At 38.0% G+C, this 14,423-nt stretch overlaps 1 protein-coding gene across 6 annotated transcripts in view; it reads right to left on the bottom strand.

Annotated features, from left to right (window-relative positions):
- Positions 1-14,423, bottom strand: part of SLCO1A2 (solute carrier organic anion transporter family member 1A2) — an 80,492-nt gene that overhangs the window by 16,958 nt on the left and 49,111 nt on the right. For all 6 annotated transcript variants that reach the window (XM_060024406.1, XM_060024405.1, XM_060024402.1 and 3 more), the window contains 4 exons: positions 13,790-13,954; positions 12,263-12,458; positions 7,684-7,849; positions 306-478 (listed from right to left, as the gene is read on the bottom strand). In XM_060024406.1, coding sequence (XP_059880389.1) covers positions 306-478; positions 7,684-7,849; positions 12,263-12,458; positions 13,790-13,954 — 700 coding nt within the window. The remainder of the gene's footprint in view (positions 1-305; positions 479-7,683; positions 7,850-12,262; positions 12,459-13,789; positions 13,955-14,423) is intronic.

Raw genomic sequence — 14,423 nt, forward strand, 5'->3', positions numbered from 1 at the left:
ATTTCATATGGTTTACCCTAAAATATAAATGTGTCTCTTCTTGTGTTAAACAATGAGAGGTTCACTAATTTAACTCTAAGAAATAAGGTAGGAAAGATAGGGAGGGAAATACCAACAGATAAACATTTTTATTGCTAACTTTAAAATCTGGTAAAATTCAACAATGCTTAATGGGAAAATCTTAATAACTGGTATATATAGAGCACCAGGTTCTTAGATACTGTGGACTTAAGTGGCTTTCTTAGAAAAAGCTCCCTTACTAAATAACCAAAAATAAATCTAAATAAAGAAAATAATTCTTGTACCTCAGGAGAACCATATATCCAGGGATGGCAGATAAAGAATAGATGAAACTGCTGACCACCGACAAGATTAAAAAGTACTGGAGCATCATGGAACAGTCCTGTCCCTTGTCACATAGCCCAAGAACTGCAGATGAATTTCCTGGTGTTTGAATGCAGCTACAATTTTGGAACACCTGTCAAAAATAATATATTATCCTATTTAAGGAAGGAAAGTTTTGAATACAAATCTCAAATATTTTCTGCATGCCCAATTAGGTCAAGATAGACAGTTTATTCCCTTTGTTCTCATATCCTTTATTGTGTCTCAGGATTATCTCGTGAAACAAAACATAGAAGGTGGTTTCCGAAAAAGGGTATTTCTTTCTAAATTTGAGTACATTTGCAATAGCTCTGTTGCCTAAAAGTCATGCTTTTTAGAAACACATGCTGTTTTGCCACATGCTAAATATGACAAATAAAATTTGTTTCAGAATGCTCAGTTGAAATGTTTACTTACCAATAAACAAAGTTTTATTTCAAAAAATATAGTTTATTTCACAAACAGAACAAAGTCAACCCTTTTTGAATTCTTATGTTCCCAGGTTTCAATAAGAATCAAAATTTGGAAGGTGGAACTTCAAGATGGCAGAAGAGTAAGAAGTGGAGATCACCTTCCTCCTCATAAATACATCAGAAATATATCTACATGTGGAACAGCTCCTACAGAACGCCTACCGAACGCTGGCAGAAGACCTCAGACCTCCCAAAGGCAAGTAACTCCCCCACGTAGCTGGGTAGGGCAAAAGAAAAAACAGAGACAAAAGAATAGGGACGGGACCTGCACCAGTGGGAGAGAGCTGTGAAGGAGGAAAGGTTTCCACACACTAGAAGCCCCTTCGCGGGCGGAGACTGCCGGTGGCAGAGGGGGAAAGCTTCGGGGCCGCGGAGGAGAGCACAGCGAGAGGGGTGCAGAGGACAAAGCAGAGAGGTTCCGGCATAGAGGATCGGTGCCGACCCGCACTCACCAGCCGGAGAGGCTTGTCTGCTCACCGCTGGGGTGGGCGGGGCTGGGAGCTGAGGCTCGGGCTGCGGAGGTCGGATCCCAGGGAGAGGACTGGGGTTGGCCGTGTGAACACAGCCTGAAGGGGTTTAGTGCAACACGGCTAGCAGGGAGGGAGTCCGGGAAAAGTCTGGAGCTTCCGAAGAGACAAGAGACTTTTTCTTCGCTCTTTGTTTCCTGGTGCGCAAGGAGAGGGGATTAAGAGCGCTGCTTAAAGGAGCTCCAGAGACGGGCGCAAGCCGCAGCTAAAAGTGCGGACCCCAGAGACGGGCATGAGACACTAAGGCTGCTGCTGCCGCCAGCAAGAAACCTGTGTGCAAGCACAGGTCACTATCCACACCCCCCTTCCGGGGAGCCTGTGCAGCCCGCCACTGCCCGGGTCCCGGGATCCAGGGACAACTCCCCCGGGAGAATGCACGGAGCGCCTCAGGCTGGTACAACGGCACGCTGGCCTCTGCCGCCGCAGGCTCAACCCACACTCCGTACCCCTCCCTCCCCCGGCCTGAGTGAGCCAGAGCCCCCGAAGCAGCTGCTCCTTTAACCCCATCCTGTCTGAGCGAAGAACAGACGCCCTCAGGCGACCTACACGCAAAGGCGGGGCCAAATCCAAAGCTGAGCCCCGGAGCTGTGCGAACAAAGAAGAGAAAGGGAAATCTCTCCCAGCAGCTATCAGGAGCAGCGGATTAAAGCTCCACAATCAACTTGATGTACCTGCATCTGTGGAATACATGAATAGACAACGAATCATCCCAAAATTGAGGAGGTGGACCTTGGGAGCAACGATATATATATATATATATTTAACTCTTTTTCTATTTTGTTGAGTGTGTATGTGTATGCTTCTGTGTGTGATTTTGTCTCTATAGCTTTGATTTTACCATTTGTCCTATGGTTCTGTCTGTCCAGTTTTTTTTTTTTTTTTTTTTTTTAAGTATGGTTTTTAGCACTTGTTATCATTGGTGTATTTGGTTTTTGGTTTGGTTGCTCTCTTCTTTCTTTCTTTTTTTTTTTTTTTACTTTTTATGACTTAAAAACTTTTTAATAAGTATTTTTTATTTAAATAACTTTATTTTATGTTACTTTATTTTATTTTATCTTCTACTTTCTTTCTATTTTTTTCTCCCATTTATTCTGAGCTGTGTGGATGACAGGATCCTGGTGCTCCAGCCAGGTGTCAGGGCTGTGCCTCTGAGGTAGGAGTGCCAAGTTCAGGACACTGGTCCACAAGAGACCTCCCAGCTCTAAGAAATATCAAACGGTGAAAATCTCCAGGAGATCTCCATGTCAACGCCAAGACCCAGCTTCACTGAACGACCAGCAAGCTACAGTGCTGTACACCCTATGCCAAACAACTAGCAGGACAGGAACACAACCCCATCCATTAGCAGAGAGGCTGCCTAAAATCATAATAAGGCCACAGACACCCCAAAACACACACCAGACGTGGACCTGCCCATCAGAAAGACAAGATCCAGCCTCATCCACCAGAACACAGGCACTATTCCCCTCCACCAGGAACCCTACACAACCCACTGAACAAACCTTAGCCGCTGGGGACAGACACAAAAAACCTACAATAACAAACCGAAAACAATTAAGAAAATGGGAATAGGAACATACATATCGATAATTAACTTAAATGTAAATGGACTAAATGCTCAAACCAAAAGACACAGACTGGCTGAATGGATACAAAAACAAGACCTGTATATATGCTGTCTACAAGAGACCCACTTCAGACCTAGGGACACATACAGACTGAAAGTAAGGGGATGGAAAAAGATATTCCATACAAATGGAAATCAAAAGAAAGCTGGAGTAGCAATTCTCATATCAGACAAAATAGACATTAAAATAAACACTATTACAAGAGACAAAGAAGGACACTACATAATGATCAAGGGATCAATCCAAGAAGAAGATATAACAATTGTAAATATTTATGCACCCAAAATAGGAGCACTTCAATACATAAGGCAAATGCTAACAGCCATAAAAGGGGAAATTGACAGTAACACAATCATAGTAGGGGACTTTAACACCCTACTTGCACCAATGGACAGATCATACAAAATGAAAATGAATAAGGAAACACAAGGTTTAAATGATACATTAAACAAGATGGAGATAATTGATATTTATAGGACAGTCCATCCAAAAACAACAAAATACACATTCTTCTCAAGTGCTCATGGAACATTCTGCAGGATAGATCATATCTTGGGTCACAAATCAAGCCTTGGTAAATTTAAGACAACTGAAATCGTATCAAGTATCTTTTCTGACCACAACGCTATGAGACTAGATATCAATTACAGGAAAAAATCTGTAAAAATTACAAACACATGGAGGCTAAACAATACACTACTTAATAACCAAGAGATCACTGAAGAAATCAACAAGGAAATCAAAAAATACCTAGAAACAAATGAAAATGAAAATACAATGACCCAAAACCTATGGGATGCAGCAAAAGCAGTTCTAAGAGGGAAGTTTATAGCAATACAATCCTACCTTAAGAAACAAGAAACGTCTCAAATAAACAACCTAACCTTACACCTAAGGCAATTAGAGAAAGAAGAACAAAAAATACCCAGAGGTAGCAAAAGGAAAGAAATCATAAAGATCAGATCAGAAATAAATGAAAAAGAAATGAAGGAAATGATAGCAAAGATCAATAAAACTAAAAGCTGGTTCTTTGAGAAGATAAACAAAATTGATAAACCTTTAGCGAGACTCATCATGAAAAAAAAGGAGAAGACTCAATAGAATTATAAATGAAAGAGGAGAAGTAACAACTGACACTGCAGAAATGCAAAGGATCATGAGAGATTACTACAAGCAACTATATGCCAATAAAATGGATAACTTGGAAGAAACGGACAAATTCTTAGAAATGCACAACCTTCCAAGACTGAACCAGGAAGAAATAGAAAATATGAACAGACCAATCACAAGCACTGAAATTGAAACTGTGATTAAAATTCTTCCAACAAACAAAAGCCCAGGACCAGATGGCTTCACAGATGAATTCTATCAAACATTTACAGAAGAGCTAACACCTATCCTTCTCAAATTCTTACAAAATATAGCAGAGGGAGGAACAATCCCAAACTCATTCTATGAGGCCACCATCACCCTGATACCAAAACCAGACAAAGATGTCCCAAAGAAAGAAAACTACAGACCAATATCACCGGTGAACATAGATGCAAAAATCCTCAACAAAATACTAGCAAACAGAATCCAGCAGCACATTAAAAGGATCACATACCATGATCAAGTGGGATTTATCCCAGGAATGCAAGGATTCTTCAATATATGCAAATCAATCAATGTGATACACCATATTAACAAACTGAAGACGAAAAACCATATGATCATCTCAATCGATACAGAGAAAGCTTTCAACAAAAGTCAACACCAATTTATGATAAAAACCCTCCAGAAAGTAGGCACAGAGGGAACTTTCCTCAACATAATAAAGGCCATATGACAAACCCACAGCCAACATCGTCCTCAATGGTGAAAAACTGAAAGCATTTCCACTAAGATCAGGAACAAGACAAGGTTGCCACTCTCACCACTATTATTCAACATAGTTTTGGAAGTTTTAGCCACAGCAATCAGAGAAGAGAAAGAAAAGGAATCCAAATCGGAAAAGAAGAAGTAAAACTGTCACTGTTTGCAGATGACATGATACTATACATAGAGATTCCTAAAGATGCTACCAGCATCTTTGGTAAAGTAGCAGGATACAAAATTAATGCACAGAAATCTCTTGCATTCCTATACACTAATGATGAAAAATCTGAAAGTGAAATTAAGAAAACACTCCCATTTACCATTGCAATGAAAAGAATAAAATATCTAGGAATAAACCTACCTAAGGAGACAAGAGACCTGTATGCAGAAAATTATAAGACACTGGGGAAAGAAATTAAAGATGATACAAATAGATGGAGCGATATACCATGTTCTTGGATTGGAAGAATCAACATTGTGAAAATGACTATACTACCCAAAGCAATCTACAGATTCAATGCAATCCCTTTGAAACTACCACTGGCATTTTTCACAGAACAAAACATTTCACAATTTGTTTGGAAACACAAAAATCTCCGAATAAACAAAGCAATCTTGAGAAAGAAAAAAGGAGCTGGAGGAATCAGGCTCCCTGACTTCAGACTATACTACAAAGCTACAGTATTGTAGACAATATTGTCGTGGCACAAAAACAGAAATATAGATCAGTGGAACAGGATAGAAAGCCCAAAGATAAACCCACGCACATATGGTCACCTTATCTTTGATAAAGGAGGCAAGAATATACAGTGGAGAAAAGACAGCCTCTTCAATAAGTGGTGCTGGGATAACTGGACAGCTACATGTAAAAGAATGAAATTAGAACACTCCCTAACACCATACACAATAATAAACTCAAAATGGATTAAAGACCTAAATATAAGGCCAGACATTATCAAATCTTAGAGGAAAGCATAGGCAGAACACTCTATGACATAAATCACAGCAAGATCCTTTTTGACCCGCCTCCTAGAGAAATGGAAATAAAAGCAAAAATAAGCAAATGGGACCTAATGAAACTTAAAAGCTTCTGCACAGCAAAGGAAACCATAAACAAGATGAAAAGACAACCCTCAGAATGGGAGAAAATATTTGCAAATGAAGCAACTGACAAAGGATTAATCTCCAAAATTTACAAGCAGCTCATGCAGCTCAATATCAAAGAAACAAACAACCCAAATCAGAAATCGGCAGAAGACCTAAATAGACATTTCTCCAAAGGAGATATACAGATTGCCAGAAAGACATGAAAGAATGCTCAACATCATTAATCATTAGAGAAATGCAAATCAAAACTACAATGAGATATAATCTCACATCGGTCAGAATGGCCATCATCAAAAAATCTACAAACAATAAATGCTGGAGAGGGTGTGGAGGAAATGGAACCCTCTTGCACTGTTGGTGGGAATGTAAATTGATACAGCCACTATGGAGTACAGTATGGAGGTTCCTTAAAAGACTAAAAATACAACTACCATTCGACCCAGCAATCCCACTACTGGGCATATACCCTGAGAAAACCATAATTCAAAAAGAGTCATGTACCACAATGTTCACTGCAGCTCTATTTACAATAGCCATGACATGGAAGCAACCTAAGTTTCCATCAACAGATGAATGGATAAAGAAGATGTGGCACATATATACAATGGAATATTACTCAGCCATAAAAAGAAACGAAATTGAGTTATCTGTAGTGAGGTTGATGGACTTAGAGTCTGTCATACAGAGTGAAGTAAGTCAGAAAGAGAAAAACAAACACCGTACGCTAACACATATATATGGAATAAAGAAAAAAAATGGTCCTGAAGAACCTATGGCCAAGACGGGAATAAAGACACAGACCTACTAGAGAATGGTCTTGAGGATATGGGGAGGGGGAAGGGTAAGCTGGGACAAAGTGAGAGAGTGGCATGGACGTACATAGACTACCAAATGTAAAATAGATAGCTAGTGAGAAGCAGCCGCATAGCACAGGGAGATCAGCTTGGTGCTTTGTGATCACCTAGAGGGGCGGGATAGGGAGGGTGGGAGGGAGGGAGACGCAAGAGGGAAGAGATATGGGGACATATGTATATGTATAACTGATTCACTTTGTTATAAAGCAGAAACTAACACACCATTGTAAAGCAATTATACTCCAATAAAGATGTTTTAAATAAATGAATAACTAACCATTATAAACGTTAGAATTTTGTATAAGTTTTGACCCAGCAATAAAATAAAAAAAAATCAAAATTTGTATTTTATTTTGATCACCAACCAACATTATAAGTGACATTTTTTAGGCAAGAAAACATGCCCAATTCTATCTTCTTAAAAAGCTGTCACGATGTAAAAACACAGAAAGTACATGTGTACATATACACAGGAAAAAAGAAAAAAAAACCCAACAAAGAGATTGACTGGATAATTGAGAGCAAAACTGCCTACTTTATCTCAGTCTAGAGTATTTTTTTTTTCAGTCTAGAGTATTTTTAAATGACATTAAGTAATAATGTCAACTGTTATGAAATTAAAGGTCAGAGCTCAGACATGCAGAAGAATTCAAAGAAGATCTAGGAAGTATAAGATAAATTAAGTGAGCACATAGAAATTAACTTATTTTTTCCACAAAAAAAATTATAATTTTGTTTTGAGGAAAGACTTTAATTTTACTTTTGTCAAATATGGACCCAGTTCATAGTTGGAATGTGCCAATGCAGTGCATAAAACAAAAGTTCTGTATAAAAGGCCAATAAGATGTGTTACCATGTTTATTCCTGTTCCAGAGGATGTCTCACAACCTGCAAGACAAGCTGACATGTATGACAAACCATCGTTTCCACATACAGGGTCCCATATTTTAGTTGGACAGTTACAATCCATGTTGCAGTCAGCAAGGATGCCATTTCCCACATGTAAATCTTGTTGCACTCTGAAATGATTTAAAATAATGCCATGGATATTGAAAGAATATTAGAGCATTTATTTTTCTTTTCAGCATTTTCTTTTTCTTTTCAGAAAAGAAAAAGAGCATTTTCTTTTTCTTTTCAGCTCAGTTCCCAATTATATTTCTTCTACTTCCCAAAATAGAAGCATAAATCTTCCAACTGTCAATGTATGGCTTGGATACTATAACTCTGCAAGAAAATACGCCTTACTTTGGTGACCACAGCCAGTTTTTCAATGATTTCTTTCAGGTAAACAAAAGCCAATAAACAAGCATTACCTGAACACCTACTACACAGAAAGTATTTTTCCAGTATTAATTAGAACTCAAAAATGAAGATGAACAAATCCCAGTGTTGGTCCACATGGTGGAAAATAACGAGAGATCATATTTTATGAAAACAATTTCAAGGGCTCAAAATCTGTAAGAGCAAAGTCTGTAAGTGCAATTTATAATGTATATAATACACTTAGCTCCAGAAACAACTACTTGAGTAGACAAATATATTCTTCTAGTATAAAAAGTGTTCAGTGATCATCAAGAAGACCAATTAGCAGCTATCCATAAACAAGACACCACTGTGAAAATCCCAGAACACAGTTGTGAGGTTGAAGCACCTCCTGAGCCACAGAGACTGAGAAGGATGACCTTAGAAGGATAACAGGAGCAATAACACTCTGAGCAGATTGCCCCTCCCCCTGGCTAGCACAACACCACATCAAGACAAGTCCCCCTAAGCCTATGGTTCCTCCAGTGGGAAAAGAAAGCCCAGTGCCCCCAGATTGTTGAATGCTCTCCAGGAGGCCCACTCAGATCTTTCCACAGGGGATCACTGGGAGAATCTGGGGGGTTTGACCACTGGAGAAGGAGAGGGGGAAGGACTTACAGCAACCAGCAGTCAGATCTTGGTAAACTGAATTCCTGCTTGCAGCAGTGCCCAAGCAGGGATCCCAGCTAGTGCCTCTGCCCATCTGCAGAGCTGAGTGGTGACCCCATCTGGCCAGAGAGCTCGGTTGGCAGTTCTGCCTGCTTTGGTTTCCCAGTCAATGCGCCACCCTGGCCATGGAGCTCCACCCAACTACTAAGTATAGCCTCCAGTCCTACCCTCCATCCAGAATGCCTGGCCAGAGAGCCTGGGCAGCCACAGAGCCCATCTTACAGCCACAAAGACCCTGAATAGTCAAAGGAATCTTGAGAAAAAAGAATAAAGGTGTAAATATCACACTTCCTCATTTCAAACCATATTACAAAGCTATTGTAATTAAAAGAGTATGGTACTGGCATAAAAACAGTCACATAGATCAATGGAACACAATAGAAAGCCCAGAAAAAAAAACCTGTGCATGTATGTCAATTAATTTACAACAAAGGAGCCGGGAATATATACAATAGGGTTGGGAAAGTCTCTTCATAAATGGTGGTGGGAAAACCAGACAGCCACATGCAGAAGAATGAAACTGGATCCTTATCTTTCACCATACACAAAAATCAACTCAAATTGATTAAGATTTAAATTTAAGACCAGAAACCATGAAACTCCTAGAAGAAAACATAAAGGGTAAGCTCCTTGACTCCGGTATTGGCAATGAGTTTTTTGGATTTGACAACAAAAGCACAAGTAACAAAAGGAAAAATAAATGAGTGGGATGACGTCAAACTAAAAAGCTGCTGCACAGAAAGTGAAACCATCAACGAAATGAAAAGGCAACCTACGAAATGGGAGAAAATAGTTGCAAATCATATATCTGATAAGAGGTTAATTTCCAAAATATAAAGAACTTATACAACTCAATAACAAAAACCAAATGATCTAATTTAGAAATGGGCAGAGGCAACGGGAGAGGCCACAACAGTGAGAGGTCCGCGTACCAGAAAAAAAAAAAAAAAAGAATATAAAAAGAAATGGGCAGAGGACCTGAATAGACATTTTTTTCCAAAGAAGACATACAAACAGCCAAACAGGTAAATGAAAAGGTGCTCAACATCACTAATTATCAGGGAAATGCAGATCAAAACCACAATGAGATATCACCTTACACCTATTAGGATGTTTAAGGGGATGTCTGTTATCAAAAGGAAAGAGATAACAAATGCTGGCAAGAATGTAGAGAAAAGGGAAACCTTGTGCACCTTTGGTGGGAATGTAAATTGATAGAGCCACTGTGGAAAACAGTATGGAGTGTCCTCAAGAAATTAAAAACAGAACTACCATATGATCCAGCAATTCCACTTCTGGGTATTTATCCAAAGGAATGAAAATAGACGATTGAAGAGATCTCTCTATTCCTGTGTTCATTGAAGCATTATTCACAATAATAACCAAGACATGGAAATAACCTATGTGTGCATTGACAGATGAATGGATAAAGAAAATGTGGTATATGTATACACACACACACACACACACACACACACACACACACACACACACACACACAAAATGGAATATCACCCACCGTAGAAAAAGAAGGAAATCCTGCCATTTGCAACAATATGGATGAGGCTTGAGGGCTTTATGCAAAGTGAAGTAAGTCAGAAAGAGAAAGAAAAATGCTACATGATCTCACTTATTTGTGGAATCTAAAAAAACTGAACTCATGGGAACAGTAGATTGGTGGTTGCTGCGAGGTAGGAAAAGGAATGGGGAAAGGTGGTCAAAGGGACAAGCTTGCAGAGACGAGGTGAATAAGTTCTGGGGATACGATGTACATCCTAGTGACTATGGTTAACAATACTGTATGTTTTAAAGTTCCCAAGAGAGTAGATCTTAAAAGTTACCATACACACACACAAAACTGTAAATATGTGAGGTGATGGATGTGTTAACTAACCTTATTGTGATAATCATTTTGCAATATATAATGTATCAAATCATCAGATTATACACCTTAAACCTACATGATGTTTTTTGTCGATTATATCTCAATAAAACCAGGGAAAAAGAGTTTTTTTAAAAAGGGTCTAACACAGAGAAAGACAAATATCATATGATATCACTTAGGTGGAATCTAAACAAAATGATACAAATGAACTTATTTACAAAACAGAAACAGACTCACAGGTGAAGAAAACAAATTTATGGTTACCAAAGTGGAAAGAAGGGAGGGATAAATTAGGAGTTTGAGATTAACAGATATACACTATAAAAAAATAAATAGAATTGTATAAAAAATGAATAGTTTATATAAAATAAACAACAAGAATTACTGTATAGCACAGGGAATTATATTCAATATCTTGTAATAACCTATAATGGAAAAGAATCTGAAAAAGAAATATATATATATATTTATATATGTGTGTGTAACTGAATCACTTTGCTGTACACCTGAAACTAACACATTGTAAATCAACTATACTTCGATTTAAAAACAGATCTAAAGGTCTAACAAGATTACTTTTCTTATGTTCAATGTAATATGATGAAAAGAACGCTAGCATGGGAGTCTAGAAACTGAATTAAAGTCCTGACTCATGACTAGATTACGCCTTTTTACATATTTGCTCTGGGAATCAGGATAATTGGAGATGGAGATAATCTTTAAGATTTTACCAATTTTAAATTCTATTTTTATATATTGATGGAGTTGAAGAGGTTTTTCATGACTCCCTTTGTCATTTAATCTCTCTGAATCTCAATTCTTCATCTGTAAAACGGAAATAACAACAGCTATCTTAAATGGAATTTGCAAGACTCAAATAAGATAATATATAAAATTACTTTGATGATTATATATTTAATATTATTCCAATTGTATAGTCCTTGGTAATTTTAAAGGGATCATTTTAGGATCCTCTTCATTTCAGCTAATCACTCCATTATCTAGATATGTCCTACAAATTACTTTAAAAAATTCATATCACTATGCAAAACCTTCCTGTGAACCCAGGTAACCCTCAAAATGCAAATCTAAAACCATTCAACAATATAGATATACCTATACAAATAAAATATATAAATTTATATAAGCATCGATATATCATGTATTAGGATTCAGTTACATTAAATTTAAGCCCATCGTGGAACCATATAAAGGTGATTGAGACTGTATAGTCAACTCTTAATTTTACCTATTTATGGTTGTATAAAATGTATGAATAACACATCCTAATACAACCTAAAACCATAACTAGTTTCTGTGATATTCATTTTACTATCTACTAGGATATCACAAAGACAAACACACACACACACACACACACACACACACACACACACAAGCAATCATAAGCTCACTAACTCTGTGATATATTCCCAACCTCTTTAATAAGATGGAGAAAGACCACAAATTCCTGTCATTAACTCCAATTAGCAAATAATCTGGTCATGAGTAATCACTGTAGAAAATATGTTATTAACTTTTGACAGAGTATGACATTCATTAGAAAACAACATACCCTTCATAAGAGGTGGTTATGCCAGCAACTGAAGAATTATCACAGATCATGAGAAAACACAAAAAATAGAGAAGGTACTCAATTAAAGATAACCAACATCCTATGTGGGCAGCTTGTATGACAGTAATCTTGAACTTCTTCATAATTAAACCACCAACTATATATCCAATGCATATTGGAGGTAAGTTATAAATACCTATAAATGCAAGTAAAATATTATGTACAAAGTGACTTAGCAAAGGAAAAAATATGATAACACATTTATCTAATATGTCTCACATAAAAAACCATTTAGGTCCAACTCATAGTGAAGAAGCCTAATTTAAATTTATCCCCACTTAGTTATGTATTACATACAGAGAGATTTTTAAATGCCCCACAACATTGAAATATATTTTGGAAGACTGTTACCATTGTCATTCATTTAATTAATAGCAGTAAGTTGTAAATTTCTTGTATGCAGAGATCATGGTCTATATCTCTTTTCTTAGGATCTAGGTAGAAGTGACAAGTCAAAGTCGACCAGTCATTTATTGCTTTCCATTCTTTCGGGTGGGATTTTATATATATAATGATTTGTATATAACATATACAGTATTATATAATCATACATAGAATGATTTGTATGATTCTGCAGCTTTTTATTCCCACTCTGATTGTTAAGAATTTGACTCAGCTCAAGGTATTTTAGAGGTACTTTGCTGAGCCTGTGATTGTCAAGTATCTTTACATTTCATGTCTTGCTGCTACTGACTAGCACTCTCCCTCCCCCAATCCTCCCCCCCAAAAAAGGGAAAAGACAGCCCTAGGTTTCGTCCTTACAGTGCCAGGGTCTGTTCACTGAATCACACTCTTGGGAGAGCTTGTTTAATATCCATTCTCAAGTCCCATTCCAGAGAGTCTAATTTAGTATATTTGAGATGGGTCCCAGGTATCTGAACTTTTAACAAACACTCTAGGTGATGTGGGTACATGTAATCTGGAAATTCTCTTTTCAAAACAGTAAAAAAGATCCCAGGAGAAACTCAGGGTGGAGTAGAACCACCGAGGTTAGTGTGGTTGCAGGAAAATCAGAATGTATGGGCTGCAGAGACATCTCAAAACACCAGGGGAGCCAGGGAACTAAATTAGAAACCACGGAATTCATGAATTGGAGCCAAAAAAGTAAAACCTGGATGTGAAACAAAATTCCTGATGCGTTAACTCTGTCTGCCTTTTTACATAAATGAATTACCAATCTGAAAATTGTATCTAACTTGTACATTCCCTGAACTTCCCACAAATATTTCAGATTTGCACTCTGACTACAAAAAGAGCAAAAGAAAGAAGAAAACCAGGATTTTCTGGCTTCTTCCCTTCCTTACCCTCTCTTGATTTCCCTGGAGAGCAGACGGGGGGATATTACCAGAGGCAAAAATATCCTAACAGATTTCAATTGAGGAGTTTCCTAGACCCATCATCACACTCACTGTTCACCATTTCATGGGAAAAAAGGTAGGCTACAATTGCAGAGAAGAACAAACATACCAATGAGAAAGATTGCATCTGAAGCTGATTTTCCATAGTGCTGTTCCAGATATTTAGGCATGAAGGAGATCATATTGACAAATGCGTTGAATTGCAGCACACTTATTAGTATGAAAAGCATGTAAACTGGGTTGCACAAAAGACTTTTCATGAATGGTAAAAAATCTGAAAGGAAAGGATGACAACAGTGTCATACAAACTTGGCTTTGCATTTTATGATTGACTTTTTCTGAAACATCAACCTCCCCTCTAAAGTATGTTTTCCTGTTTTATAATGCACTTGTGTTTCTTGATTCTTTTTGCCCCTTGAAAGCTAAAATTGTATCATTGTTTTGGTAGCTTCTGCAAGACAGTGAGGCAGCTGAGTGGGAAGGGATCAGAACACAGTCGTTTTACCTTCACTAAGTTACTAACATGTCTTAAGGAAAAAGTATAACTATTACATGACAAAAATATTGTCCGAGTTCACACCATTTCTTTCTCATCTTCTCCCGTTGCAGAGCACAGGCTCCGGACGCGCAGGCTCAGCGGCCGTGGCTCACGGGCCCAGCCGCTCCGCAGCACGTGGGATCTTCCCGGACCGGGGGCACGAACCCGTATCCCCAGCTTTGGCAGGCAGACTCTCAACCACTGC

This window comes from Delphinus delphis, chromosome 11 (assembly GCF_949987515.2).
Source record: "Delphinus delphis chromosome 11, mDelDel1.2, whole genome shotgun sequence".
Classification (NCBI taxonomy): Eukaryota; Metazoa; Chordata; class Mammalia; order Artiodactyla; family Delphinidae; genus Delphinus; species Delphinus delphis.